Below are 25,113 nucleotides of genomic sequence, written 5' to 3' on the forward strand. Positions count from 1 at the left end.
TTGCATCCTTTCTTTCATTTCCTTTCCCTTTTCCACTTTCGTTCTCGGGTGAGTCCAGTCCCGCCATTTCCCTCCGAATCCCTTTCCATTTGGGACGTGCGGCGAACCGGCCTTCCTCTGGGGCCATTGTGTACTGTGGGAGACGTGGACCGGGTGGTAGTGCGAGGAGGACGGGCGCCTCTCGCCCATTGGCACCGCCCGCTGTCGGGCAGGGCACGGGTGCTCAGGATTGGTCCCGTCGCGCGCGGCCCCGCCCCCGGCCCCGCCCCGCCCCTGGCTCTCTGTGTGTGTATCCTACAGGGGTGGGGTGGCCAGCGAGTGGTCTCTTCCCTCCGGCTAGTGCTGCTGCAGCGTCCCGCGGCCTCCCCGAGAGTCGGGCGGGAGGGGAAGGCGGGCGTGGACTGGTCTTGACGGTAATTGTTGCGTTTCCCTGTCTCGATGGCCGGTGCTCTGGGTCACTCCTTCCTCTGGAGCGGGGTTTTCACGGCAATTACACACTCCCTGCCCGGGCTGCCCACGCACCCTGGGCTCGTGCGCGTAGAGTCAGACCCGCGCACACGCGTGTCTCTGGGCAGCTACTGCGCCGAGAGGCCTGGAGCGAAGGGGGCGCGGGGGAGGCTCGACGCTGCTTTCCGCCTTGGGGGCCCAGGGGCAGCCAGGCGCGGGCCACAGAGGAAGAGGGGACAGCCCCGGCTTCCAGCTGCTGTCGCCGCCGCCGTCACAGTTTGAAGAGGGGTATTTAAAGACCGGACCTGGGCAGGGCCAGGGAGGGAGGAAGAGGGAGTAAAGGGAGACGGGCGGCTGGGATTGCAGGCAACCCGGGGAGCCGAGCGCAGAGCGCCCGAGACGGACCGGGCTGTGGGCGCTGTAGGCACGAGGCGATACTTTGTCCTTTCTCTGTCCACCTTCCTCCCCCAGCTGTGATCCGAGAGTGGCAGGGGAGGGGCCTGAGCCGGGAGGAGGCACAGATGTCCCGAAACAAAGCTTTGGACCCCTTACCCCCACCCCACTTGGATGAGACCAGAGGCGAGGAGCGAAAGAAGTGAACTCTCTCCTCCTTTCTGTGCCCGCTCTTGTCAGTTTCTCACTCTCTTTTAAAATGGGTTATTTGTGTGTTGGTTTATATGGCTCTTAACTTGGGCGCAACTCCTCAACCGCGTTGGCTGAAGAACTGTGTGTTCGTGTGTCCATGTTCATGAGTCCGTAGTTGGTGGTTTTAGCGGGTAAAATCCAAGTCCTAAGCCTTTGTTGACAGCAGACGTGCCCCTTAAGCTCCGGTAGAAGTATCTTTACGTTTATATAACTTGACGAATTCTAACAGAGTGAAAGTGCGGTTTTTGAGGGAGGCTCCCAAAATATTTTCTGGGGGCTTCAGTTCTAGTCTTTTGAATTGGGATTAAGGCAGGGAGGGGAAAAACAGAACAGTGTGTTCTTATCTAGTTGGAGGAAATCTATATAAGTTTTTATTGTTATGAGTTTGGTATTAATCAAGCCTTCATTACTTGCATCTTTAACTCTTAGTGTTCCAAAAACAAATCTAAGGTCATTGCTACTTAACCTGTTTGCTGTGTGTAAAGATTGAGAGTGTAAATTCACACGCTATTGAAAAGTTGAATCTGGGGCCCTGGATTTTGTTCTCACTGATGGAGGAGTATGTAGTGTGTACAAGTTAACCTGTTTTCTGTTGGGTAAATATTTTCATGACCAACTAACTTTTTTTTTTTTTTTTAAATTTCCCTTTCAGAGAACTAAGATTCCAGATGGCAAATTCTATGAATGGCAGAAACCCTGGTGGTCGAGGAGGAAACCCCCGAAAAGGACGAATTTTGGGTATTATTGATGCTATTCAAGATGCAGTTGGACCCCCTAAGCAAGCAGCAGCAGATCGCAGGACTGTGGAGAAAACTTGGAAACTCATGGACAAAGTGGTAAGTTTTGTCTGACCATGTCTGTACACAGCAGGGTTGACCCTGGATGTGGCTGGTTTCTCCAGTTTTATTTGTACTGTTACTTAATAATAATTATTGTTGTAGCAACAATCTTTTGCTTTGGATTGACCATCTTTCTTGTATCTGCTCTGGGTGTTTAGAAAAGTTGGGTTCAGAGCTAAGATTTGTTTTTTTACCTTTTGTCCTACTCTTCAAGGTTCAAAGTTCCTCTACATGACTCAGACATGCAAAGTTTTTACTGTTGGCTGCTCTTTGTTGGTGCATGGCATAGAATAGTTTGGATGTGTTTGTTACATTTTATGTAAGGTTGTCTTGCTGTTAGATAACAAAAGAGTGTATACACTCTGCTGAGAATGATAACTGGGGAAAGAACCAGATTAGTCCTTAAGTGAGGAAGCAGTGTTTGAGAGTTTCCATTTTCATCTTTGAGAATTCATCTTCATTGAGGAACTTTTTTGCTGTTGTTAATGAAAGAGTTACAGTTTCTTTCATCTATTCCATTTTGAAACAGGAAACCTTTTTGATTGCACATTGTTTATTGTGAAAGGAAAATTTATGATGGAGGTGGTGGGACTGAGAGTATCAGAAACTTCTGTGGTTTCTGCATGTTGCTTTCAGATGAACTACAATGTTACAAGAAGAAATAATGCTGGCTGTCAGTGCCCAGAGAAGTCTAGGCAACCTGAATACTTCACAAGGGTCTATGGAGAAAACTGTAGCTGTGTCCTATTTTACCAAGTAGGATTATGAAATAAATGTAATTAAGTTGTAGCTTGCTGCTGTGCAAAATTAATAGTTTTGCTCTTGAAGCAGTAGTACTGTACCCTATATATTGGTAAATGTTTGTAGCACCTTATGGTTTTATTTCATACATATTTGGGACTAATTATAAAGTTAGTTGATGCAGGGCTCTTGATGTCTTTATAACTGCAGAAATGGAGGTTTAAAAAAAATATTTCTTCGTAGGTGTGTGCTAAAGCCTTCACAAAGTCATATGGTAGCAGTCAACTTGACTTTGGTTCGTAACAGTGTTCAAATATTTGCCGCAAAAAGCCACTGTCAGTGGTATTAACAATACAGGAAGGGGATAAGACTTACTTTATTTTCATTTCTCCTTATGAGAAGCACAGATGGGTAGATGAACAATAGACCTGGCATTATATGGCTGGTGATGCTAAAGGCAGAGCCAGAATATTTTTGTTAGATAAATATCCTTAGTTTTAGGATTCAGTGTGACCTATTTAAGCTTCTGCCAATTTATTCAAATTGTGATATTAAAGTGCTCCAGACAGAATGATGTCATAGTGTCAGAACATTGCAACTTGCTGCTTGAGGTCAGGTTTTGATTTTAACATTGGATACTTAAGAATGAGGGGCATGCAGTTGGAAAAATTGTATATATTTGACAGGCACAATACTAGCTGTCTTTGCTTTTCTAAGGAGTAAGCAATTTAAGGTCACTCTCATGCCTGAACCATTAGTTGGGCATAAGAGGAGATTCAAGGTTTTTCTTTAACTTATCTGTTATACGAGTGGGCAGAAATGGGTCAGATTCTACCAGGGAGCTGCTCCTCTCTCCCCACCCCTTTGAGTTGTCAGAATTTGTACAATTGTGAGTAAATGTTAGAACATCAAATGAAAAAGATTTATATAAGAAGTGGTAAACTGTAGGTAATATAGAGTCATTATTTTTGAAACATTAAAAAATGTGTGTGTAATTTTGGTCTGTAACCGATTGTTAACCTAAGTTTTCTCCTCTTTTAATTATTTCACCATGGGTTATGGTAAAATAGATGGTTGTTTGATAGTTAAGCTTCTGCCATTGTTTGTTTTGTTAACCCTTTTGTGGGTTTGTGTTTAGCCTCTCCAACTGAGAAACTTGACTCACGAGGAAATCTACTACCTAAAGTCTCTACTTAGTGGAATGCGGGTATCGGTGTTGGCCAGAGGTGCATTGTGTGGCTTTCCCTATTTGTCTTCATTATTTGTCAAGGCTGAAAATTGTTGTGTTCATTTATGAATGCATTCGTGGGCTTTGTGGAGGGAAACCATATAAATCATTTTAAAAGAGTTCAGTATGTTTATCGCTACTCTATCTCACAGTAATAAAAAAGCATTGATAATTACTATTTGGAAAGTCTATTTTATTTAATTGTGTAATGCAGAAGGATCACCCACATGTGTTTGTCTTTCCTTCCTTGTCAGTGTTGAAGGAAGTGGTTCATGATATCAACACTGTCCTGGTGATTACATCAGGAACTTTATTATTAGTCGAAAAGTGAATCCCTTGACACATTACCTGTTTTGTAAAATAACTGCAATAGTGGGAGTTTAGCTTCTGAATAACGGAAAATAGTAACTTTCAAATCTAACTGGTAGTTACGTAAAAGGCAAGGTTAAGCATTTGGCATTTTTTCTTTATGAAGCCTCTGCAACAAGGTCAAATCTTAGAAGTGTAAAATTGTAAACAAACAAACAAAAACGTACAGTATGTTGTCTCAGCCACTTATAAAGCAAAATAACATCTCACAGGGCAGTGAAACAGTCTTAGACTGTAGGGGAAATGTGTAGTTACACCATTCCCTGGCCTCTAGAATTTAAAACAGTCAACTGAAATTCCAGTTCCAACTAATTGTTATGTTTTCAGAGGGCAGGCTTTCTATACAAGGTCACTGAGAGTGGGAGGGAGTAATTGCTCAGCTGTGTTCCTTGTAAGATGTAAAGTGTTTTGTAAGGAAACATCAGTGGCACAGACTTAGCAGAGTGCATTTATTGAGAAAAAGAATAGTAGCATATCCCAAAGCATCTCATTTAGACATATTTTCTGGTTTTAGTTCTACATGTCAGTGTAAGTCAATAGCTGACCCCAAACTCTTCAGGTCAGTAGATGCCTGTTTGATATAGTGACAGAACTATTACTCATGAATACACAGCAAGGTTCAGATACACCTGAAATGTGGAGTCTGTTACAAAGCTCTTACAGAGATGGAGGTTCTTAAACACTTAAACATTTCTTGAGGACCTACTGTGTTTCTATGAAGTGCTTATTACCTGGGGATGCAAAGCTATACAAGATATAACTCTGCCCTTGACCTGTCATGGAGCTCAGAGACCAGCATCAGAGCCAGGCATGTAAGTGGATAATTGCCATGTAGTATGGAAGGGGCTGTAATACAGACCTATACAAAGTACAGTGGGAGCAGTCGAGAACATCTGTCTTGTTTTTCTGGCCACTGCTCAGACCGTTGTCTGTCTGGATCCTGCTGGCCACTGCCTTCAGGAATAGCATTACTGTACTCTTGTTGGAAATGCTGTGGTGAGGGTAAGGAAATGATTGCTAATCAGTATGGTAGGAATGATGATTTATTAATGTGAGGTTCCTGCGCATGGTTTTCACAAGCATCTTAGCCAGGTGATGGAAAGTGGAAGAAACAGTTTTCCATCTAATAGATACTAAATGTACTGAGCGTACATAGATGTTCAGGAAACTAAAGAGTAATTAATTGATGCTAAAGAGCAAAGCAAGTTGAGTACCTGCCTACGTTTTTGTCTTGCTGTCCTTGTCATTCATTTGAAATTACATTACCGAAAGAGTTTTAAAAGCATTTAAAAAGTGATGATACCAAACAGCCTTTTCCTGCTTTTAACCCTCAGTACATTTAGTACACTTGCCAAGCTTGGAATATAATTTATTCTCTATCTTTATAATTTCGCTTCAACCATAATATATTTTAAAGTTTGTCAGTCAAAAATGCTTAAATTATATGCAGCTATTAAAAAATAAGAGTAAGTGTTCTCTTCTGAGTTGAATTACTCACACCTCTGAAAAATATTGCATGTGGAATAACATTTAGGTTTAGGATGCCTATTGTTTATGTTTGTTCGGTTTGAGAATATCACTGTCCTTGGGCCCTTGGAACAGGGAATATCATTTATTTGAATTATTCTTCACGTATTTCTTTTTCCTTAGTTAGGTTGTTCTATATTAGCAGAATCATGGGCCCTAGTAGACTTTGATATGGTAACACATTACGTGTCTGGCTTATTTTGTTTACTACTGAGTTAGATTCTGATTTGTGCTTAGATAAATGGAGTGATCCCAAAGTTTGCCTCTTGTCACTTCTAGGTAAAGCTTTTGGATAAAGTAAAAGAGTTACAGGAATCCTCCTAAGAGTTCCCTGGCTTTTTATCTGTGTGATGTGGAGCACACATTTAGCAGAAGCCTTAATCAGTTATTATCTTTTAAATCCTATAGAATTTTAACCATTCAGATTTTGAATCAACTTCTTACTTTCTTTCAGAGTTGCTTTCTATGCTGTCTATTTATTTCATCATTCATTTATCATGTCCTAAGTATGGAAAGATAGAGAATCATAGATAACCATGTTATCCTGTAGGGTGTAGTTAAGTGCTGTAATACGGTGTAAATAAAGTGCTGTAACACAGCGTCTGGTAGATGTGAGTGTTGCTTGCTGGGGTGAAAAGTTGGTGTAGAATGCAGCATAGTGGAGGTATTATCCAGCTATTTTTTAGAGGATGCTTTGGATTCCAGTGAAGTGAGGACACATCAGACAGAAGGAATGATGAGTAAAGGGAGATTGCTGAGTGAAAGAAGGCTGGAGAAAGATGAAGAGGCTTGGACTGTTTTTTCAAGGAATTTGGACTTTATTTGGTAGGCCGAGAAACACTGAGATGTTTGAGCAGAGTGAGAGAAAGTCAAGGCTATGCTGTGATAAATTACTGTCTTGACTCTAGAAAGGATGAATTAAGAGACAAAAAGAAACCCTTAAAAGTAGGAATAATGATCAAGAGGAATTAAAACAGACTGGGCAAGAAATAATGAAGGGCTGAGCTAGAGAATTGACAGTAGATTAAGCAAGTGTTGGTTCAAACGTGGGAGGCATTTTGGAGTAAAATCTAAGGTCCTGGTGACCCTTCAGAGATAGAGGAGGAACAAGAAGTTGAAGTGAAAGTGATTCTTGAGGTTTTCAGCTTAGTTGACTATAAAGGCAGTGATGCCCTTAATGAGATAAGGTACATAGGAAGAAAAAGAGGAAGCTTGGGGGCTGGTGCATGAGAAGTTTGTGTTTTGGCCATGTCGAGTTTGACTTGCCAGAGTGAAATCCATTTTGAAGTCAGAAAATTGAATGTGCAGTTAAAGAGAGAAGTTGAAACTAGAGACATATGTTTGGTAGATATGCCCATAGAAGCAGCATTTCAAGCTATAGAACAACAAGAGAGTTGGAGGGCAGAATAGAAGGTGAGAGGTGGAGAAAAAGTTAGAGATTGGAATTCTCGGCTGTATCGGGTGTGTATCTATAATTAGATGGCAGTGAAGGAAAGGGAATCCTGCAAAGAACAGTGATGAGACAGATAGGAAAAGAATGAGAGCATACTGATTTCCTGAGTAGAGATAGCTTTAATGAGGATCTAGTTTCAAAGTCTGAGAAAACCAAGTTCAAATGGAGAAAACCAAGCCGAATGAAAGTTCAAGAAGTCATTGAATGTCTTGAGTCGAGTCCATTGTTGATCTTTCAGTGTAGTTTTGCTTATGTGACAGCTAGATGAAAACGAGTATGTGGATTATTTAAAAATTGTTCTAGAACTGGGACTACTAGTGTAAAGAAAGAAAGTTCTGATAGATAGCTTGAGGGTTTGAGCAGAGCATAACTTTGTGTGTAGGTGCTATTGGAGAAGTTCACGGATTTAGGGGAAGGAATGTAGGTAGGGAGTGATTTAAGATGTAAGGGAAGAAGAAATAATTGATGAAGTGGCATCCTGGATTACAATGTGAGAAGGAGAGGCTAAGAACAAGTAGAAGGGTAATCCTTGGTAGATAACTGAAACTTCCACTTAGATAAGAGGGAAGTAAGGAAATATACAGAGAAGTTTTGGGGAATTTTTAAATTTTATGTTGGGTTGTCAAGAAGTGATTTAACTTGTAACATTTGTAATGTCTAAATCATGTTTTAAAATTATATATTATAGAATAAACAATATATATTTAAACTAGTTTTATAGCAATGAAGTGCATATAAATAAGTAAAAAATTGAAATGGAAATCAGTCCTGAGCCTTTATATTAAGATCACCTTAAAAACATGCTGTGACTTAGATGATGCCACGATGCTGTTTTTATCTACTCTGCTTGGGCATATATTTAAGATATTTTTAAATGTATTTGTAAGTGCTGATTTTCTCCTAGTAATTAAAGAAGCATTTTGAAAATATCCGACTAAATCTTTAGCTTTTTAACATATTAACATTTAAATAATTGTTAAGCTCACACTGTTTTCTAATAGGAATTACAAAAAATAGTTCTTAAGTATTCTACCTTTCAAATGATTCCAGATCAGTTGAGTACCTATGTACTGATTCCAAATCAGTAGAGACCTGGGCTTATTAGCCTTATCTGCTCCTATTCTGTACAAAACAGGAGACTTTTTAAGGATTTCAGGTAGTATAACAGACTTTAGGAACTAAATAAAAGAACTCTTGATGATCTCCAACAAGGCGGCCAGTGCCCGTGGTCTAATTCTCACATCTTTGCAAAACCTGCAGGGATTTTGCCGTGTTGTGGTATAATATGGAAGGCGAAGAAATCCTAAAAAGTTGCCAGTGCCCAGTATGTGTCAGGTATTGTGCAGAGCACTTTACATTTCCTCTTCTGAGAATTTGTAACATCTTTAGAAGTTTTCCTGGTTTCCAGAAGAAGAAACTGGCCCATGGTTGTAAAGCTAATAACTGGCAGGGCTAGATCCCAGGTTTGTTTGGTTCTGATGCCTATGTTTATAGTATGAAGATTCAAGCACGCTGCTTGAATCTTCCTCTTTCCAAGAGAAGTAAATCAAAAGGATCTTTACCCCCTATATTTGAAATGATCAAGTTCTTTCCCAAGCTTTGTATTCATATGTAGACAGGTTTATTCAATATAGGTATGGACATCCTGTTTGTAATATTACTTCTGAGAGGTTCCTCCTTAACTTGTTCCTCTCCTCCTTTCCTCCATCAAATATTTATTGCGCATCTACTATATGCAAGATCCTGCATTAGGTGATGGAGATAGACCAGTAAGATAGATATGTGAACAAATGAATACACAATTGACATCTTAATTACAACTAGTCAGTTATTTAATGGTGCTTCTTATAACAATAAAAAGGTTATAAAGAGGTTATAAAGGTTATAAAGTTTATAAAAGGTTATAAAGGTTAAAGGTGTCTTTCTAAAGAAACCTTCTTTGAAAACCATAAAAGAATTGGTAGTTTCCCCCAAATCCTGCTATGATTAATTTCTAGACTCATAACCAGTTATATGCTAAGCTTCTTGTTTTGCCCGATTAATATTCTATGTAGAAAGAGTTCTGTTTTATTTTTTAAAATTTTATGCTCTATAAGTTTTTATGCTTTTGTATACTTAGTGGTGTGATTTGCTGAACTAAACTGTAAAGAACCCAAAGAACTCACAGATCCTTTTTGTCATAATGACATATTTTTAAGTAACTGCAATAAGGAATCTCTTACAGCAGTTACCTGAGGAGCACAAACAAGGGATTCTTTCAGGCTTCCCATACTATCTTTAAAAAATGGGATATTTCATTTCGCAGGTACAATACATGATTTAATATAACTGAATGCTCCATGAGGTGAGGTGTGTTTTGTAATGAAGGTCTTCTATGGTATGCGCACAATTCCTTACTGTTGAAGTTTCCATTTGCTTCAGTAGAATTTCTTTCATAGGTTTCAGGGCCTGGTTTGAACCTTGTTTGCAGAAAATATGTTAGCTGACCTAATACTTCTTTGTTACCTTTTGGCTGGAAATTTTAATTAAAGCACAGTCAGGAAACTGTTTAAATGCAAGAGTGTTCCAGAATAATTAATGGCTTTGAAGATTCTTGTAGCCCTAGTAAATCCTGTGTTTATATTTGTGCCTTTGCTTTGATATGGTTGAATATATATTTTATATATGTGAATACATATTCATGTATTTACTGAAATACACATGTAGTGCCATATTAAATATAAAATATATTTTTTTTATGTATGTGAGACGATGCATATATAGACATATACAGAGAGGACTACTTAAAAATCTTTTTTTTTTTGCGGTACGCGGGCCTCCCACCGTTGTGGCCTCTCCCGTTGCGGAGCACAGGCTCCGGACTCGCAGGCTCAGCGGCCATGGCTCACGGGCCCAGCCGCTCCGCGGCATGTGGGATCCTCCCAGACCGGGGCACGAACCCGCGTCCCCTGCATTGGCAGGCAGACTCTCAACCACTGCGCCACCAGGGAAGCCCTAAAAATCTTTAAATACATTTTCAAGAAATACATCAGGCAGTTGTCTACTGTTATGGAGAGAGTGCCTGACTTGTAAGTCCAGACAGCAGGGTTCTGAGCAGTAAACTTAACTAGGTTCCATTTCTGTGTTTAAGTATTGTTATGTAACAAGTAAGGAGTTGGTCTTGGTGACCTCCAAGGTCCTCTTTAACTCTAAAATCCTTTGAGCCAATGACTATAATGGAATTTTTAGCCCAATTCCAATATTAAATGTTTTACCTTTTAGTTCAAAAGCAAAGGGTAATGAACCAATCCTTTAATGTACCAGTTGTGGCCTAAAAAGTCCATCAGTGTATAATGTGACTGTAGATGTGTTCTTTGTGAAAGCTCTCCTGTGTTGGGACCCGCTTTCATTCTAGGGAGTGACTTCGTTATTTCTAGAAGTCTGACTCATTCGAATCTGAACTTGAACCTTAAATGGTGAGCTTGATTTTTCTCCTTAAAATACCGGTTTTAGAAAAGCAATTTTTCTCACCCTGGCTTTCGCAGTTCCTTGCACATAGCAGGCACTCAATAAATATTTATTGAATTGAATTGAATTAGACCTGCTAGGAAGTCATAGTCCTGGCATAGGGTTATTCATTTTCGGCAATTTTCGGCAAGAGTTGACATAAATCACAGTTTAATACTAATCCAACTGATGAACTGCACAGTCAGCGGCATGCAGTAGTAGTTCAGCATTTTATGTTGCACTTGCCCAAGTGCAGATTTAGAAAACTGTGTGGCCTACAAAGGCCTTGATGAACTGACTCTAGCCTATTGAAGATCTCCTCATTCCACTCACCCAGGGGCTCCTATGCCCCCACCTTTTAGAATGACTGCACTGACTGCTCTTCACACACCCTACTCTCTGGGGCCTCTCAAGCCTCTGCACATCCCTTTGCCTGGAATATTCCTTTTGCAAATTTAGGTATGCCTTTCATGGCCCTGCCACGTAGATGTGTCTGCTTCATTCCTCCTCTAGCGCTTTGTAGTCTCCTCCATTATAGCACTCTGATTCTCCTGTCATTCTTTTCTGAGCCACCAGTCTTTTTCACTAGAACACTCCTTGAGGACAGGTGTGTGATTTATTCATTGCTGTACTCCATAGGGCCCGAAACAATGCCTGACATACAAACGTTTGTAGAATTAACAAATGGGTCCTCAAGTTCCTGTAAATTTGCAAATGGAGTAAAATAAAAATGTAAATGAGTTTAGCCAGGGATCATTAGTTATATGCCTAATTCTAATTAAATTGTGATATAGTTAGAAAGAAGATCAGGCTGAGATTCATAAGATGCAGACTCTTGTGTTGGATTAATGCTTTTTCAATAGTCGCCTTAATCTTTGTAGTTCTTAGTTTCTTTATCTGAGAAATGAATGGATTGGACAGGATCTTCACTAAGATCCCTTAGAGCAAGAATTACATTGCTCCTAAGTTAATTATAGAGAACTAGGTCTCTTCTGCCAGAGTCCTTGAGGCATGAAGTATGCTCTAGTCATCTGTAATTTCCTGGCATTAAGCTCAGTACCTGGTATATAGTAGTTATTCAAACAATTTTACTGAATAAATCAATACTCAGATAGAATTATAATTTAAATAAAACAAATGAGAAAAAGGCCACATAGCAAATAGTAAATTAAAAATTTGTAATGTTTAAAAGAATCTATTAAGGAACAGTGATTTGGAATGTCTGAAATTTTTTTATTTATCAGTTAAAAAATTCACCAGTTGGAGGAAATGATTTTAAAGTTGCCTAGCCCCCCTAACTACAAGTTAATAATTTATCAGTCTGTGACATGTTGTACCAAGTTTTATGTTGCTGAAATTAAACTGCCTGCTGTAGGATGTTGGTGGTGATATTTTTGAAATTTGTGTGTACTCGTGATATTATCTTTTAGTTTTAAGAACTGAAAAACCATCTTGTTTCAAGCAAGATTTGTTAAATCATTGATATATTTGGGACTTCATCTGTCTTTAGGGGAGAAAATACTATTATATAGTTCAATCATGAAAATAAGGAAGTAATATAATAACATCTGTGTGTAAAAATACATATAAAGAATTTCAGAATCAATCAACCAATCATCTATACATCCATTTATTAGTTCTGTACTGTATGCTAGACAGTTCTGCTTTAGGCACTGTGTACAAAGTGGAGGGAGATAGAACGCCCTTAGTTAATGTGAGAAATGGTTGTCTTAAATTAGGGGCTGATGCTTGATAGTTTGAGCCAGACTTTTTTCCCCCACAAAAGATATGGTCATTTCTCAAAGGAAGCAAGTGAGAAAGTAAGTTTAAGAGTACTTTTTCATTTGTCATTTCCTTGACTTATTGTGTTTGTGGTTCTTGAAATTATTAATGTCAACTCTTTTTCATTTGGCCGGGGCACTTTTTGAGTACCCAAAAGTGTATCCATGTTTTTGTGGAACCTGAAATTTAGAGTGGTCCTTTTAAAGAAAAAAGTACAAATACAAAATTGGGTATGAAAAGAAAGACCATTAAAAAAATGGTTAAGTCCACAAACATCAGAGAAATAATCTAGACTCTGTACACTTATTATTTTTTTAAATTTATTTTATTTATTTATTTATTTTTGGCTTCATTGGGTCTTCGTTGCTGCGCGTGGGCTTTCTCTAGTTGCCGTGAGCGGGGGCTACTCTTTGTTGAGGAGCACGGGCTCTAGGCGCGCGGGCTTCAGTAGTTGTGGTTCTCGGGCTCTAGAGCGCAGGCTCAGTAGTTGTGACGCACGGGCTTAGTTGCTCCGCGGCATGTGGGATCTTCCTGCACCAGGGCTCGAAACTGTGTCCCCTGCATTGGCAGGCAGATTCTTAACCACTGCACCACCAGGGAAGCCCTCTGTACACTTTATGCTTTGATTCTCTTCCATTGCCCACGTATGCCTCCAATTCTGGGTACCATTGGACACATTCAAATTACGAAATTTAAACGTGACCTTCCTGCTCCTGTGCTGGGCTGGTCAGCACCATGAGCACTTGAAATATTCCCGAAGCCATTCTTGTATCACAATTGCTGACAGTGATTTAACTAGTTCCAGAAGTGACTGCGTTCCTTACATGTACCTTCCACTAAAGCCAAACTAAGTGTATTTCAACTCAAATTCCCATTAGCCAGACTCCAGAAATGCCCCCAGCTCCTTCAGTGCCACCCAGCAGAAGGTTAAGTTTGACAGAAGGGATGTTGCACTGGGAAAAATACAGAAATCTTAACTAATTATGTGTAAAATATCTTGCTCTTGAAAACTTTACAAAAAAAATGTATGACGAGACCTTTAGAAGAGGGCCAAGTGTCTGAGGGACCCTCAAGCTTCTGCTTCATGAGCTTCTCAGTAACTCTGCTTTGATGTGTACATTTTGCCTTTTGTAAGAGTGTGTGCCTTTACACTATGTACACACTTGTGCAATTCCCAATGAGTTTATTTAAACAGTCGTTTAATTGGATGGTTCTTTATGCTGTGATTGGAGGGGTAAGAATGAGAGATGGGTAAAATTACTTATGACTAAATCACATGAACATGTAGAAAGAAGTGTATGTAGTAGTAGAATTACTACCTTTTCGTGCTAGCAGAAGGTATGGTTATGCAGGCAGCCCTAAACGCCCCAGTCGTTGGGTGGCACCTGATGGAATGACTGAACCGTTATGTAACATGTGTTTCTAGGCCTGGGATGTAATGTGAAGAGGTGGAAAAGACTTGTTCTGACCTGACACCCATTTACTACTTAATAATTCAGTTATTAAAAGAGCACCTGTTTTTAGTACTTCTCAGGGTTCGGGAACAATACACCAAAACGTAAATTAAAATCTATCAAAGAGCTTTAGCTGGGAAAATAATCTCTGAATGTGAGATGTTAAAATGGGCCAGCAGATGAGGCCCATTCCCTCATTTTTGTTTAAAAAAGATACTGTTAGTGATATATAATAATTAGCACATAGGTGTTCTGTTAAGCCGTGAACAATGGGATGTTGAAGAGAGAATGAAAACTTTCGGGGTTGAAAGTTAAGGTCTGACATAGAAAAACTGAATGAGAAGAGAAGCGAATAGTATTTAATTGTATGAAAACAGATGGGAATGTAGATTCTTTGTAGATTGCTGATGATAATTTTAAAATCAAAATGTATATTATGCAAGGCAAAGAAATAGTACATAGTTTGATAATTTTCTCAGCTCTTCTGTGAAAGAAAGTGTTGCAGTTCATATGAAAGTGTTTTATTTCTGTCTTTGTTTCTTTTAGGTCAGACTGTGCCAAAATCCCAAACTTCAGTTGAAGAATAGCCCACCGTATATACTTGATATTTTACCTGACACATATCAGCATTTGAGACTTATATTGAGTAAATATGACGACAACCAGAAACTTGCCCAACTCAGTGAGAATGAGTATTTTAAAATCTACATTGATAGTCTAATGAAAAAGTCAAAAAGAGCAATAAGACTCTTTAAAGAAGGCAAGGAGAGGATGTACGAAGAGCAGTCGCAGGACAGGTAAGAATATTTCAGATTTTATTTTTCTCAGGGTTAAGGTCATTTATGTTGCTTTTTGTTTCACAGTTAGGATGAATGTTACCATGTGTTTGTTTTGGGGGAAATATCATTGCATTTGTGTATTCGCTTTTCATATTATTTAAACCTTGTAGTTTTACACAAGATTAACACAAATTTCTCTGTGTCAATAGCTAGTTCATGAGACAGTGTTCTTATTTTGTTTTAATAGCTTTATTTTTTAGAGCAGTTTTAGGGTTGCAGAAAAATGACTCAGAAAGTAGAGCTCCCGTATACTCCCTCCCGCCATTTGCCGTTTCGTCGATTATTAAAAGCTTGCAAAAGGTGGTACTTTTGTTACAGTGATGAACCAGTATTGATACAGTTTTATTAACTAAAGTTCATAGTCTGTATTAGGGTTCACTCTTTGTATTACACGGTTCTCAGAGTTTCCACAAATGTATAATAATGTCATATATCTACCATTACGGTATCATGTAGAATAGTTTCACTGCACTAAAAATGCCCTGTGTCCCACCTATTCATTGCTTCCCTCCCCCACTGCCTCCACCATACACCTCTTGAAGCCCTGGCAACCACTCATCTTTTTAAAGTCTCTATAGTTTTTGCTTTCTTCAGAATGTCATATAGTTGAAATCATATAATATGTAACATTGTCAGACTGGCTTCTTTTACTTAACAGTATGCCTTTAAAGTTATCCCATGTCTTTTCATAGCTTGATAGTTGATTTTTTTTTTTTATTACCGAATGATACTCCATGACATGGATGTAGCACCGTTAGTTTATCCACTCACCTATTGAAGGACATCTTGGTTGCTTCCAATTTTGGGCACTTATGTATAAAGCTGCTATAAATATTGGTGTGTAGGATTTTGTGTGGACATAAGATTTCAGCTCATTTGAGCAAATATTTAGGAGCATGATTTCTTGATATTATGATAAGCCTATGTTTGGTTTTGTAAGAAACTCCCAAACTGTTTTCCAAAGTGGCTGTACTGTTTGCATTCCCACCAGCAGTGAGAGTTCCTGTTGCTCCATTCCACCAGCATTTGGTGTTGGACAGTGTCTTCAGGACGTAGTCTTGATTGGAGGTGTAGGTGTGTAAGATGTGGGTGGAAGATGTAACTTCAGTTCCTATACTTTGACTATTAAGTGAGAAGCAGGGGCAGTGATGACTGAAGTGACATCAACTGAATCCTCATTTTATAGCCAGGATTTTTGACTTAGAGACTCTTCACTGAAGTTTGTTTTTTGGCTCTTTCAACGTTAAATTTCATGGTCTATCTTAAACTAAATAGAGCAAATGATAGAGTTTTCCACTTCTGGGACATTTAAGTTCTATCTAGAATGTTCACCGATAGTGATAGTCTATTTAGATTTCCAGACTGGAAAATAAACATTAATTAAAATATATACTATCTTAACGTAGTTGAGGTGAATTTTAGTTTAAGACTCTTAACGTCTCTGGATTTTAGTTTTCTTAGATATAGGAAAGACCTCTAAGAAATCTCTAATGTTTCAGGTCTGAAACAGTAGTCTCATATAGTCTAATGAAACATAGGATTGTGTAACAGAAAGTTCAGTTATCTAGGTATATAGACTCTGAAGTTGTTTGTAAGTAGCAGCCGAAGAAATACCCAGAGTGAGTAAAACCGTCAAATTCAAGCATAGTAAAACCCTCTGCCAAAGGTAAAATGGCATAAATGTTTATCATTTGCTCTCTAAATTAGTGATGAATCCTAACCTAATCATAGGAGTCTAACCAATTATGTAACTATGGGCTCATCACTTAATATTCTTGGACCACAGTTTATACATCTTGAGGGTGGTGACCCTTCTAGTTAGCTGCCTTTTAGCTTCAAGCTCTAAGACCCTCTCCAGGACTGTTAATGGGCATTTTGAATTGCCACAAGGTTCCAGAAGTAAGGAATAGAAATATCATAGTGATTGCATCTTCTTATAGACTTCCCAAGAATGGCCAAGGTTATGGGAAGCCAGATGTTCATGTTTAAAACTGTATTTTCGCCTTGTAGTTTTAACGTAGATCTAATAAAACTAACTTGTTTTAGAAACATCTTTATACTTCTTTCTCACATTTGGTAGCCCTGAGATTCTTCTTGATATAGCAATGTAATCCATGAAATTTTACTTTTTAGCTTATTAGATCAGTGAGAAGGTGTGTAACTTCTAGGACTAGGAATTTGAGTCGTGTGTTTCAATTGGATGTAGTAATATATGATGGGGTAAACTTGTATCTCACTTTTACATCTTTTTTAGACACTTGAAACATTTCTAACTCAGGAAATGTCTTATAACTACCATTTCATAAATAAATTCAGATTTTTTTGGCTTTTTGTGTGGGAGCATATCATGGTGGAATCTTTATAAATTTTGGTTGTGTGTAGATTTCCATAGATGATGACAGACTGCATAATGCTAACTGATCACAATGAGGCAACTCTGTTTTAAGTGTCCAAGTAAATTTTGTCACTGTCCTAAATTCAATTGTAAAATAAAGTTTATTAGCTTCTGTGATGGTATAGCATATTTCTAATTGGATTTTTCTTTCATCCATGTTCAATTTTCTGATAATGTTCAGTGGCCACTGTGTTTATGCAAAACTTACATTCGATAAATGATCATAATTCATAATAATGTACTATTCTTGGTACACTGTAACAAGACATAAATTTTTGATTTATGTTTCTGACTTATGTTTCTTTTAGTAGGAATATATACATATATATATATATATATATTTTTTTTTTTTTTTTTTTTTTTTTTTTGCGGTACGCGGGCCTCTCAGTGTTGTGGCTTCTCCCGTTGCGGAGCACAAGCTCCGGACGCGCAGGCTCAGCGGCCATGGCTCACGGGCCTAGCCGCTCCGCGGTATGTGGGATCTTCCCGGACCGGGGCACGAACCCGTGTCCCCTGCATCAGCAGGCAGACTCTTAACCACTGCGCCACCAGGGAAGCCCTAGGAATATATTTTTAAACGTTCACTTCTGTGTTCCCTTAGATTTCCAAATGTAACTGAGGCTAAAACGTGTCACTGTACACGGAACTCTGGATGTTTTGCTGTATAGAATATAAAAGAAACTCCTTAGAATGTTCTCAGGGTTGGTAAGCAATTGAATATTCTTTTTAGTAGTATGACTCTTATCTAACATGTATTACACACTGATAATTGGGAATATTATAAATTCTCTGAACAATCTTTTTTTTTTTTATTCTGTAAATAATGTCACTAGGGACATTAGTATTTTTTGTTTGTTTGTTTTTTTGCGCGGTACGCGGGCCTCTCACTGCTGTGGCCTCTCCTGTTGCAGAGCACAGGCTCCGATGCGCAGGCTCAGCGGCCATGGCTCACGGGCCCAGCCGCTCCGCGGCATGTGGGATCCTCCCGGACCGGGACACGAAACCGTGTTCCCTGCATAGGCAGGCGGAGTCTCAACCACTGCGACACCAGGGAAGCCCGGGACATTAGTATTTTTAAGCTGAAAATGAAGGACAGTAATACTAGAAATAGTAATTTGGAGTTCATTGACTAAACCAGCATTTCCCTGATTCTGTACCTTATGAGTACATGAATCAAAATGTTTATTTTAATGTTCTTGTTGTATCAAAAATAAACTTCTTTGTTTTAAATGTAAGGGCAAGTGGGAAAAAAATCAGGCATCAGTTTTGAACTAGCTGTTCTTTGATTGATTGCTAAAATATGAGTAGCCCGAATTTTTAAGGCAATTTCACACAAATGTGATAAATATAATAAATAGAAAAATAAATAGATATAGCAAGTGGCATGCAGTGTATTCCCTGTGTAGCGGGTGAAAGGTAGAAATTATAGTTAGGTAAGTTTATTTGCTGTGGAAATAGATATTAAGAGTGCGTAATGCAAGCCTTTTGCTTTGAGAATGGGTGGAATAATGATTTCTGGTAGAGGCAGCCTGCATGCCTCGCTTGACGTTTATAGTAAACCTCTTCCTTCTCCAGTATCACTTTTTCCCCAGTTCCCCCTCCCCCCCAAACAGCTGAACCTCACACTGAGTTGGTGCTTCTCCAGCAGTGTCTAAACCATTCTGAGCTGGTATTTCTGGGAAGAGTAATTCAGTGATTTCTGGCACACATAACGTTTTCAAGTGAATGTGTGGAGTGGGCTTCAGGAATCATGTAGAGAAGGGACAATTTATAGTTTCAAGCACAGAGAAGAGGAGAAACTTTATTATAACATATTGCTTAAATTTTTAGTGGCAAAAGTCAAAGTGGGTGTGAAGGTAGTTACAGGTGACAAATATGAAATTGACAGGAGATGCCTTTCCTCAGTGATGTGGCTGGCAGTTTCGTCAGTTGACCATTTTAATAGAACAATATTTACTCTTTTATATAAAAAGTTATGTATTAATCTCCTGTTCTTCAAGCCCTGGTGTTGGACACTGTTTTTTTAGAGCACCCAGAGGTGATGGCATAACGATAATCAGATTTTCCCTATTTTAGAACTGCTTCAGTGAACCAGAGTGCTACAACCCATTTTTCCCTCCCACACTCCGGTTTGCAATCACTGGAACAAAACCAGAAGTCAACTGAGGTGGAAAAATAGCTCTGAGTTTGATAACCTATCTGTGAAAAAAATAAAGGCTTTTAAAAAATTCATGACAAAGAGTAATACACAGATGTTGTCTTATTATTAATATCATTTGAAAGCCCCTGGACCATTCTTTATGCACATGTGTTGTAGAAAACAAATCATAGTGTACATAGCTTGTATAATAATACTCATTCTAAATGATATTATTTTAAAAAAAGTATTTTGACATTAAAAAATTAGTTCTAGAAGATGCTAGCCTTTATTTAAAATCCTTCAGGAGCATCAGGCAAAATCTTTTTCTTTATTGACTATTTTGGCTGAACAAAGATAAACGTATAGCCTGCTACATTAATGAAGTGCCTTTCCCTCTAAAGAGCTACAAATCACTCTACTTGCTGTTTATGCCTGTGTTGTCATTCATGAGATAGTGTACCAAGAACATTTTGAAACTGATATACTAAAGAGAAATGGTTAAGTTAAAAGTTGAAACAAAACAACATCAGCTACAACAATAATAACAGTAAGGGCAACAACAAAACACAAAGCTGCAAACCAACCTGCTTGCATTCCTCATACCACTGTATGACAACATTGCTTTGGCCAAAGAATAATGCATTAATTGAAATGTTTAAATTGGTATAAACATGAGTACTTGTTGATTACATGGTCATGGAAGCAGTTTTGAAATTCCTTGTGGGTTTTCAGTTTAACCATAGGAAGAGATTGACCTGTGTACACAGTTTGGGTTCTGTGGAATAGTTTTAATTATTATGGGATCTCACAGGTTAATGGCCTTGTTTATAATCCCACATCAAGTTCCACATTTTCTCCTGGGCAGCCCTGTACATTGTGAGAAGGACATGAAGAAAGAGTGCAGGAATCTGGTGGTGTGATGCCATTTCTCCTCCAAGGTTTCTTTGTAACCTTGGTTGTTTCCTGACTCCAGTAGTGTTTTTTCAGTCTTTAACTTATTTTCTGGATATTCACAATATTTGTTGGCTAAGACATTTCAGCATCAACAAATGAAGATGTTGTTTGTTTCAGACTAAATGTTACTGTTGCTCCATCAGTCTGTTAAATAGTTTTGCAAATCTAATAGTAGTTTCTAGTAAAAATACTTTTTTTTTTTTATTATTACAGTAACCATTTGCAGGAGAATTAATCTTAGGGAAGTTATGTTATCTATAAATAATTTGTACAGTATTGAATGCATTGCATTTATTCTATGAAGTATCTGTTGTTTAATGATGCAAGAGAAGGAATGGTTTATACTCCTTTAAAAAAACAATTTTATATTTTAAGTATTAACCTAATCTTTCTATTTCTCTTTTTATTTACTAATGGTGAAAATTGCAGTTCTTTTGCATTTCATGAGGACAAGGGACAAGTTGCAAGTAGAAAAATATGATTTCTAAGTAAGTCAAAATAGGTTACTGATAGGTTTGAACACAACTATTTTAATATAAACATACTCAGTTGCTATTTAATTTTTTCTATATGTATCTGCATTCTAGGCATTTTTTTTTCTTTTCAGTGGAAGAACAGAGGAAGTGGAAGATTAATTTGTGACATTTTAAAATGATAATATATAATTTGGATTCAGAGGAAAATAGTAATCAATCCTTTTAAGTAGAAATATGTCTGCCAAGTAGGAAATGGAATTTTCTCTAGGAAAAGTGAATATCTTCCTGAGATTAATTTATCACGAATGAATAGAAAGTTTATTTAGTCTTGATAAGAATGCTTTCATTCATATTTAAAGCATCTGAGAGATGTGAATATACTTTTCTAAAGTTTGGAAATGAAGGGGCTTATTTCTTTAACACACTATGAGAGTAGAGGCCACAAGAAAGTTTTCTAGACAAATGTTTTCAAAGTTAAACAAAGGGAGTCTGTCAGAGTGGGCAGGTGAGAGCTTGCAGAATCTTTGACTCTTAAGGACTTTGGCCAACTACATCCATGCTGCTTTGCTAACTGGATACAAAGTAATTTATGTGTTGATTTTCATGTAAGTCAAAAGTGAAGGGTTTCTCTAGCAGTTTCCTCTTTGGGATATATTTTCAAAATATGAAAGAACACAAATTATTCTGCTATTCAGATATTCAAATTTAAGACTAAATCCACTGTCCCCTGTTTTTAAGTTTTAAATAAAGTGTTTACAGTTAATCCATTTATTTGCTGTTTATTTACTTTTTTTCCCCAACGCTGTGTTAATACCATTCAGTCTCTAACACCTGGTTTATTAAGTATTAAAACTTTTATTGCAATTCATTTAAATTCCTTCCAGGTCAAAATATGTATTATATACACATGATATTTTGATTTTAAAATTGGAGAATTTTTTTCCTTGCAGTTGAGAGTTGATTAAAGGTTCATAAATTGCTGAGTGGTAACCATTGTATCATAAGACAGTAAGCCAACTCACAAGACTCAAGTGCACTTTATGGTTGAATACCTTTTATGTTTTTCAGTCTTAAGGCAGTTTATTAAAATTGATGTTTTCCTTTCAGTAAATATCTGGTGACATTCAAATTTGATAATTAAAATCCTGAAGCACTCAAGAAAGAATGCCTGTTTTCAGTTTCATAATAACAATACTCCCACAAAGAAGGTTGATGAATGATGTCTTTCAAGTGGCAGATTTGTTATTTAGTTAAAGAGAGCTCCTTTGGCAGATTTTTACGAATCTAAATTGAAGTTTGTTTATAAAACAGACAAGCTGCAGTGATAATTCTATAGCCTGAGGAATGCTTGGAAATCTAGTCCAAGAAGCATCTTTTTTTCCTGGTGATTTAACATAGAAGTGGAGTTTCCTGGAATCCAAACAGATTAGCATCCAGCACTAATTGGGTAGGTCATAAAATAGTACTCATATCTCACAGTTTTGAAATAAAGTGCTTCAGGAATATTCAGTTTTCTAAACCCATTTTAATATTAATCTTTGTCTCTTTAAGCTCATTATTGTCAGAGCATGAGTTCTTATTCGAGTTTGCATTTATACATGAGTTGTTTATAGATGTGTTAATTATAGGAGGATACGCATAGGTCATTACAGAAAGTACCCATTTATAGATTTAAATCATAAAGAGAGATCGAGGCTGCCTGTCTTATTTGGTAGAATCACTGAGGAACAGATTAAACTGAGAGACAATTTAGATTTATTTTTGAAATGTGTTACTTTGAACATCTGATCATGTGATGTAATCACATGTAATCATAGATGTGTGACTATGAGTTTCCTAGGACTGCTGTAACAAATTACCACAAACCTGAAGTTTATGTTGTCTTAAGTTGATTCTCTCACACTTCTGGAGCCTAGAAGTCTGAAATCAAGATGTCAGCAGGGCCATGCTGCCTCCAGCTCTCCAGGGCAGGATGCTTTCAGGACTCTTGTAGCTTCTGATAGATAGCTCCAGGCACTCCTTGGCTTGTGGCAGCATAACTTCAATCTCTGCCTCTGTCATCACCTGATGTTCTCCTCTGTGTGTGTGTCCAGATTTACCTCTTAGGAGAGCACCAGTCATAATGACTCAGGGCCTAACCTAATGACCCTATCTTACCTTTATGACATCTACAGAGACCCTATTTCTAAATAAGGTTACATTCCTAGGTAGGGTTAAGGTTAGGATTTCAACATATCTTTTTAGGGGGCACAGTTCACCCATAACAGTGACTGAATACAGCACAATTTATACTATGGAAGGGAAAGAAAATTGAAACTCAATAGAGTATATGTCATGAAAGTGTGAAAAACTTTGCTCAGTAGAAGATAATGCTAAACAAATTACCTAAAATTATTTTTTGAAGGGTCTGTAGCTCAAATAATTTTGTAGTTTTTTTTCTCAGGTTTATAATAAAAAGCTCGATGAATTAATTTATTGGTTAAATTTTACACATATATTGAAAAGCATGGTGAAATTGACTTTCATCAATAATAAAATTTTTATATAAATTGAAATAAATGAATTTATAAGTATCTTGTTATAACATTCTTACTGATCTCAATGTATAAAATTATAAAATGCCATCTCTTTAGAAATTATTAGTACTATGAATATGTATATTTAATTAATTTACAATATTACTAGTAGCCCTGATTACCCTTTGATTAAGAATCCCTGTTTTATTCTTTTATTTTTGTGATAAGCTCTGGATGATTAATTAAAATAGTTAATTACGACTTACATCATCATCATTAAATCTATGTTTACAAAGTTTTCTGTATTGCAAATTAAAAAAAAAATGTGGGAGGTATTTTCCATGTTGGTGGCATAGAGGAGTCTACACTTCACGTTCACTTTGTGTCTTTACTATTAAGATATAAAGTATTATAAGTATGATTTCAAATTAAGATTTTAGAGAATCAACCCAAGGGTTTTAGAAAACAAGAGTAAATTATTTCTGAACATGGCATGTTGAGTGGCTTAAACTAGGGGTCAGCAAACTGTACAGAGCTAGACAGTAAATATTTTAGACTTTGCCAGGTCCCTGGTAACTAGTCAGCTCTGCCTTTATAGTAGGAAAGCAGACATAGACAGTATGTAAATAAATTGGAATGACTGTGTTCTAATAAAACTTTATTTAGAAAAACATTGTGGTAGACTAAATTTGGCCTGGGGGCTGTGGTTTGCCAACTGTTGCCTTAAAGTATTCATCTAAATTTTGGACAGTACAATTTTAAAAGTGTTTTATCAACATGGGCTGAGTATATAAATTGCATAAACTAGGAATGTGTCTGGATAAAAGTAATAATACCTGAGCAACTGTAGTTTACATATATAGGGATATATAATTCTCAGCAGTGCTGTCAGAGACTAAGCTCTTTCTGACTTTGTAATGTCCTTCCTTAAGTGTGTTGGGTTTGTCCTCACTCTAGTCACCTAATGTCTGTAGAATTCCTGCTGCAGGTCCATATTTTTTTAAGGCTACAAGACTGAGGAGAGAAGGGCAACAGTTATGTATGCCTGTCCTCTTTATATTATTGATCAAAAAGCTGTCCAGGAACCTTTCTACCAACTTGTTCCCTCCAGCAGATTCTCTTAGGTCTTTTTAGGCGTGAAAAGTGTGATATCCAGAACAATAGTGAAAACATTTAGATATAAATTTTTTCTATTCTTGTTGGCTTTCTAGGGAAAAATATTTAAAATTAAAAGAAGGAACAAATTTACTGAGACAGTTTCATCTTGAACTCATTATCTTTTAAAAGAGAAAACAATTCTGTTTCCTTTTTTCATTGAATAATACCTCATTCTCTTAAACTTTGATGACTGGAAACTTATGTTCAGACCCAAGTAATTGAAAGCAAATAATTAGTTTCAATAGGTAAGGAAGATTGAAATTATGTTTTATAAGCCTTGTATTATTATCTTTGTTATCAAACATACCTCAGAAATGTGTGGTAGGTATTCCAGTTCCATTTTCTATCTGGAGAAGCTAAATTGGAGGTTACATGACTTGACAGGAATTTTATATATCACGTGTGATGTATTTCTAAATGATGTCTTCTTACCAGTCGGCATGTGTGAGCCTGCGGCTGTTGGCAGCTGAAGGCTATTGTCTCAGGAAGACTCATTCGAGCAATTAGCCTGTTTTATACTTGTGAAAATGAGGTGTTTTCTCATCTTCATTAAACCAGTATTGATATCTTATGTCAGATGGTCAGTAAAAGGAACTTTTGTTTTTTTTGCAAGACAGCTTATATTAGTTAAGTTCAGGACTGTTTATCTGAAACATGCTTTTCT

The 25,113-nt window shown here is 37.5% G+C and overlaps 1 protein-coding gene across 7 annotated transcripts in view; it reads left to right on the forward strand.

Annotated features, from left to right (window-relative positions):
- Positions 1 to 289: 289 nt before the first annotated feature.
- Positions 290 to 25,113, forward strand: part of CBLB (Cbl proto-oncogene B) — a 214,859-nt gene continuing 190,035 nt past the window's right edge. For 4 of the 7 annotated variants that reach the window (XM_073804274.1, XM_019923231.3, XM_073804276.1 and 1 more), the window contains exons 1-3: positions 290 to 413; positions 1,745 to 1,928; positions 14,518 to 14,768. In XM_073804274.1, the coding sequence (XP_073660375.1) occupies positions 1,761 to 1,928; positions 14,518 to 14,768 (419 nt within the window). In that variant the 5' untranslated portion in view covers positions 290 to 413; positions 1,745 to 1,760. Of the gene's footprint in view, positions 414 to 629; positions 736 to 801; positions 1,076 to 1,744; positions 1,929 to 14,517; positions 14,769 to 25,113 lie in introns of those variants that run through there. The other 3 variants (XM_073804278.1, XM_073804279.1, XM_073804275.1) reach the window with 3 other exon arrangements.

Source organism: Tursiops truncatus, chromosome 4, assembly GCF_011762595.2.
Source record: "Tursiops truncatus isolate mTurTru1 chromosome 4, mTurTru1.mat.Y, whole genome shotgun sequence".
NCBI lineage: Eukaryota > Metazoa > Chordata > Mammalia > Artiodactyla > Delphinidae > Tursiops > Tursiops truncatus.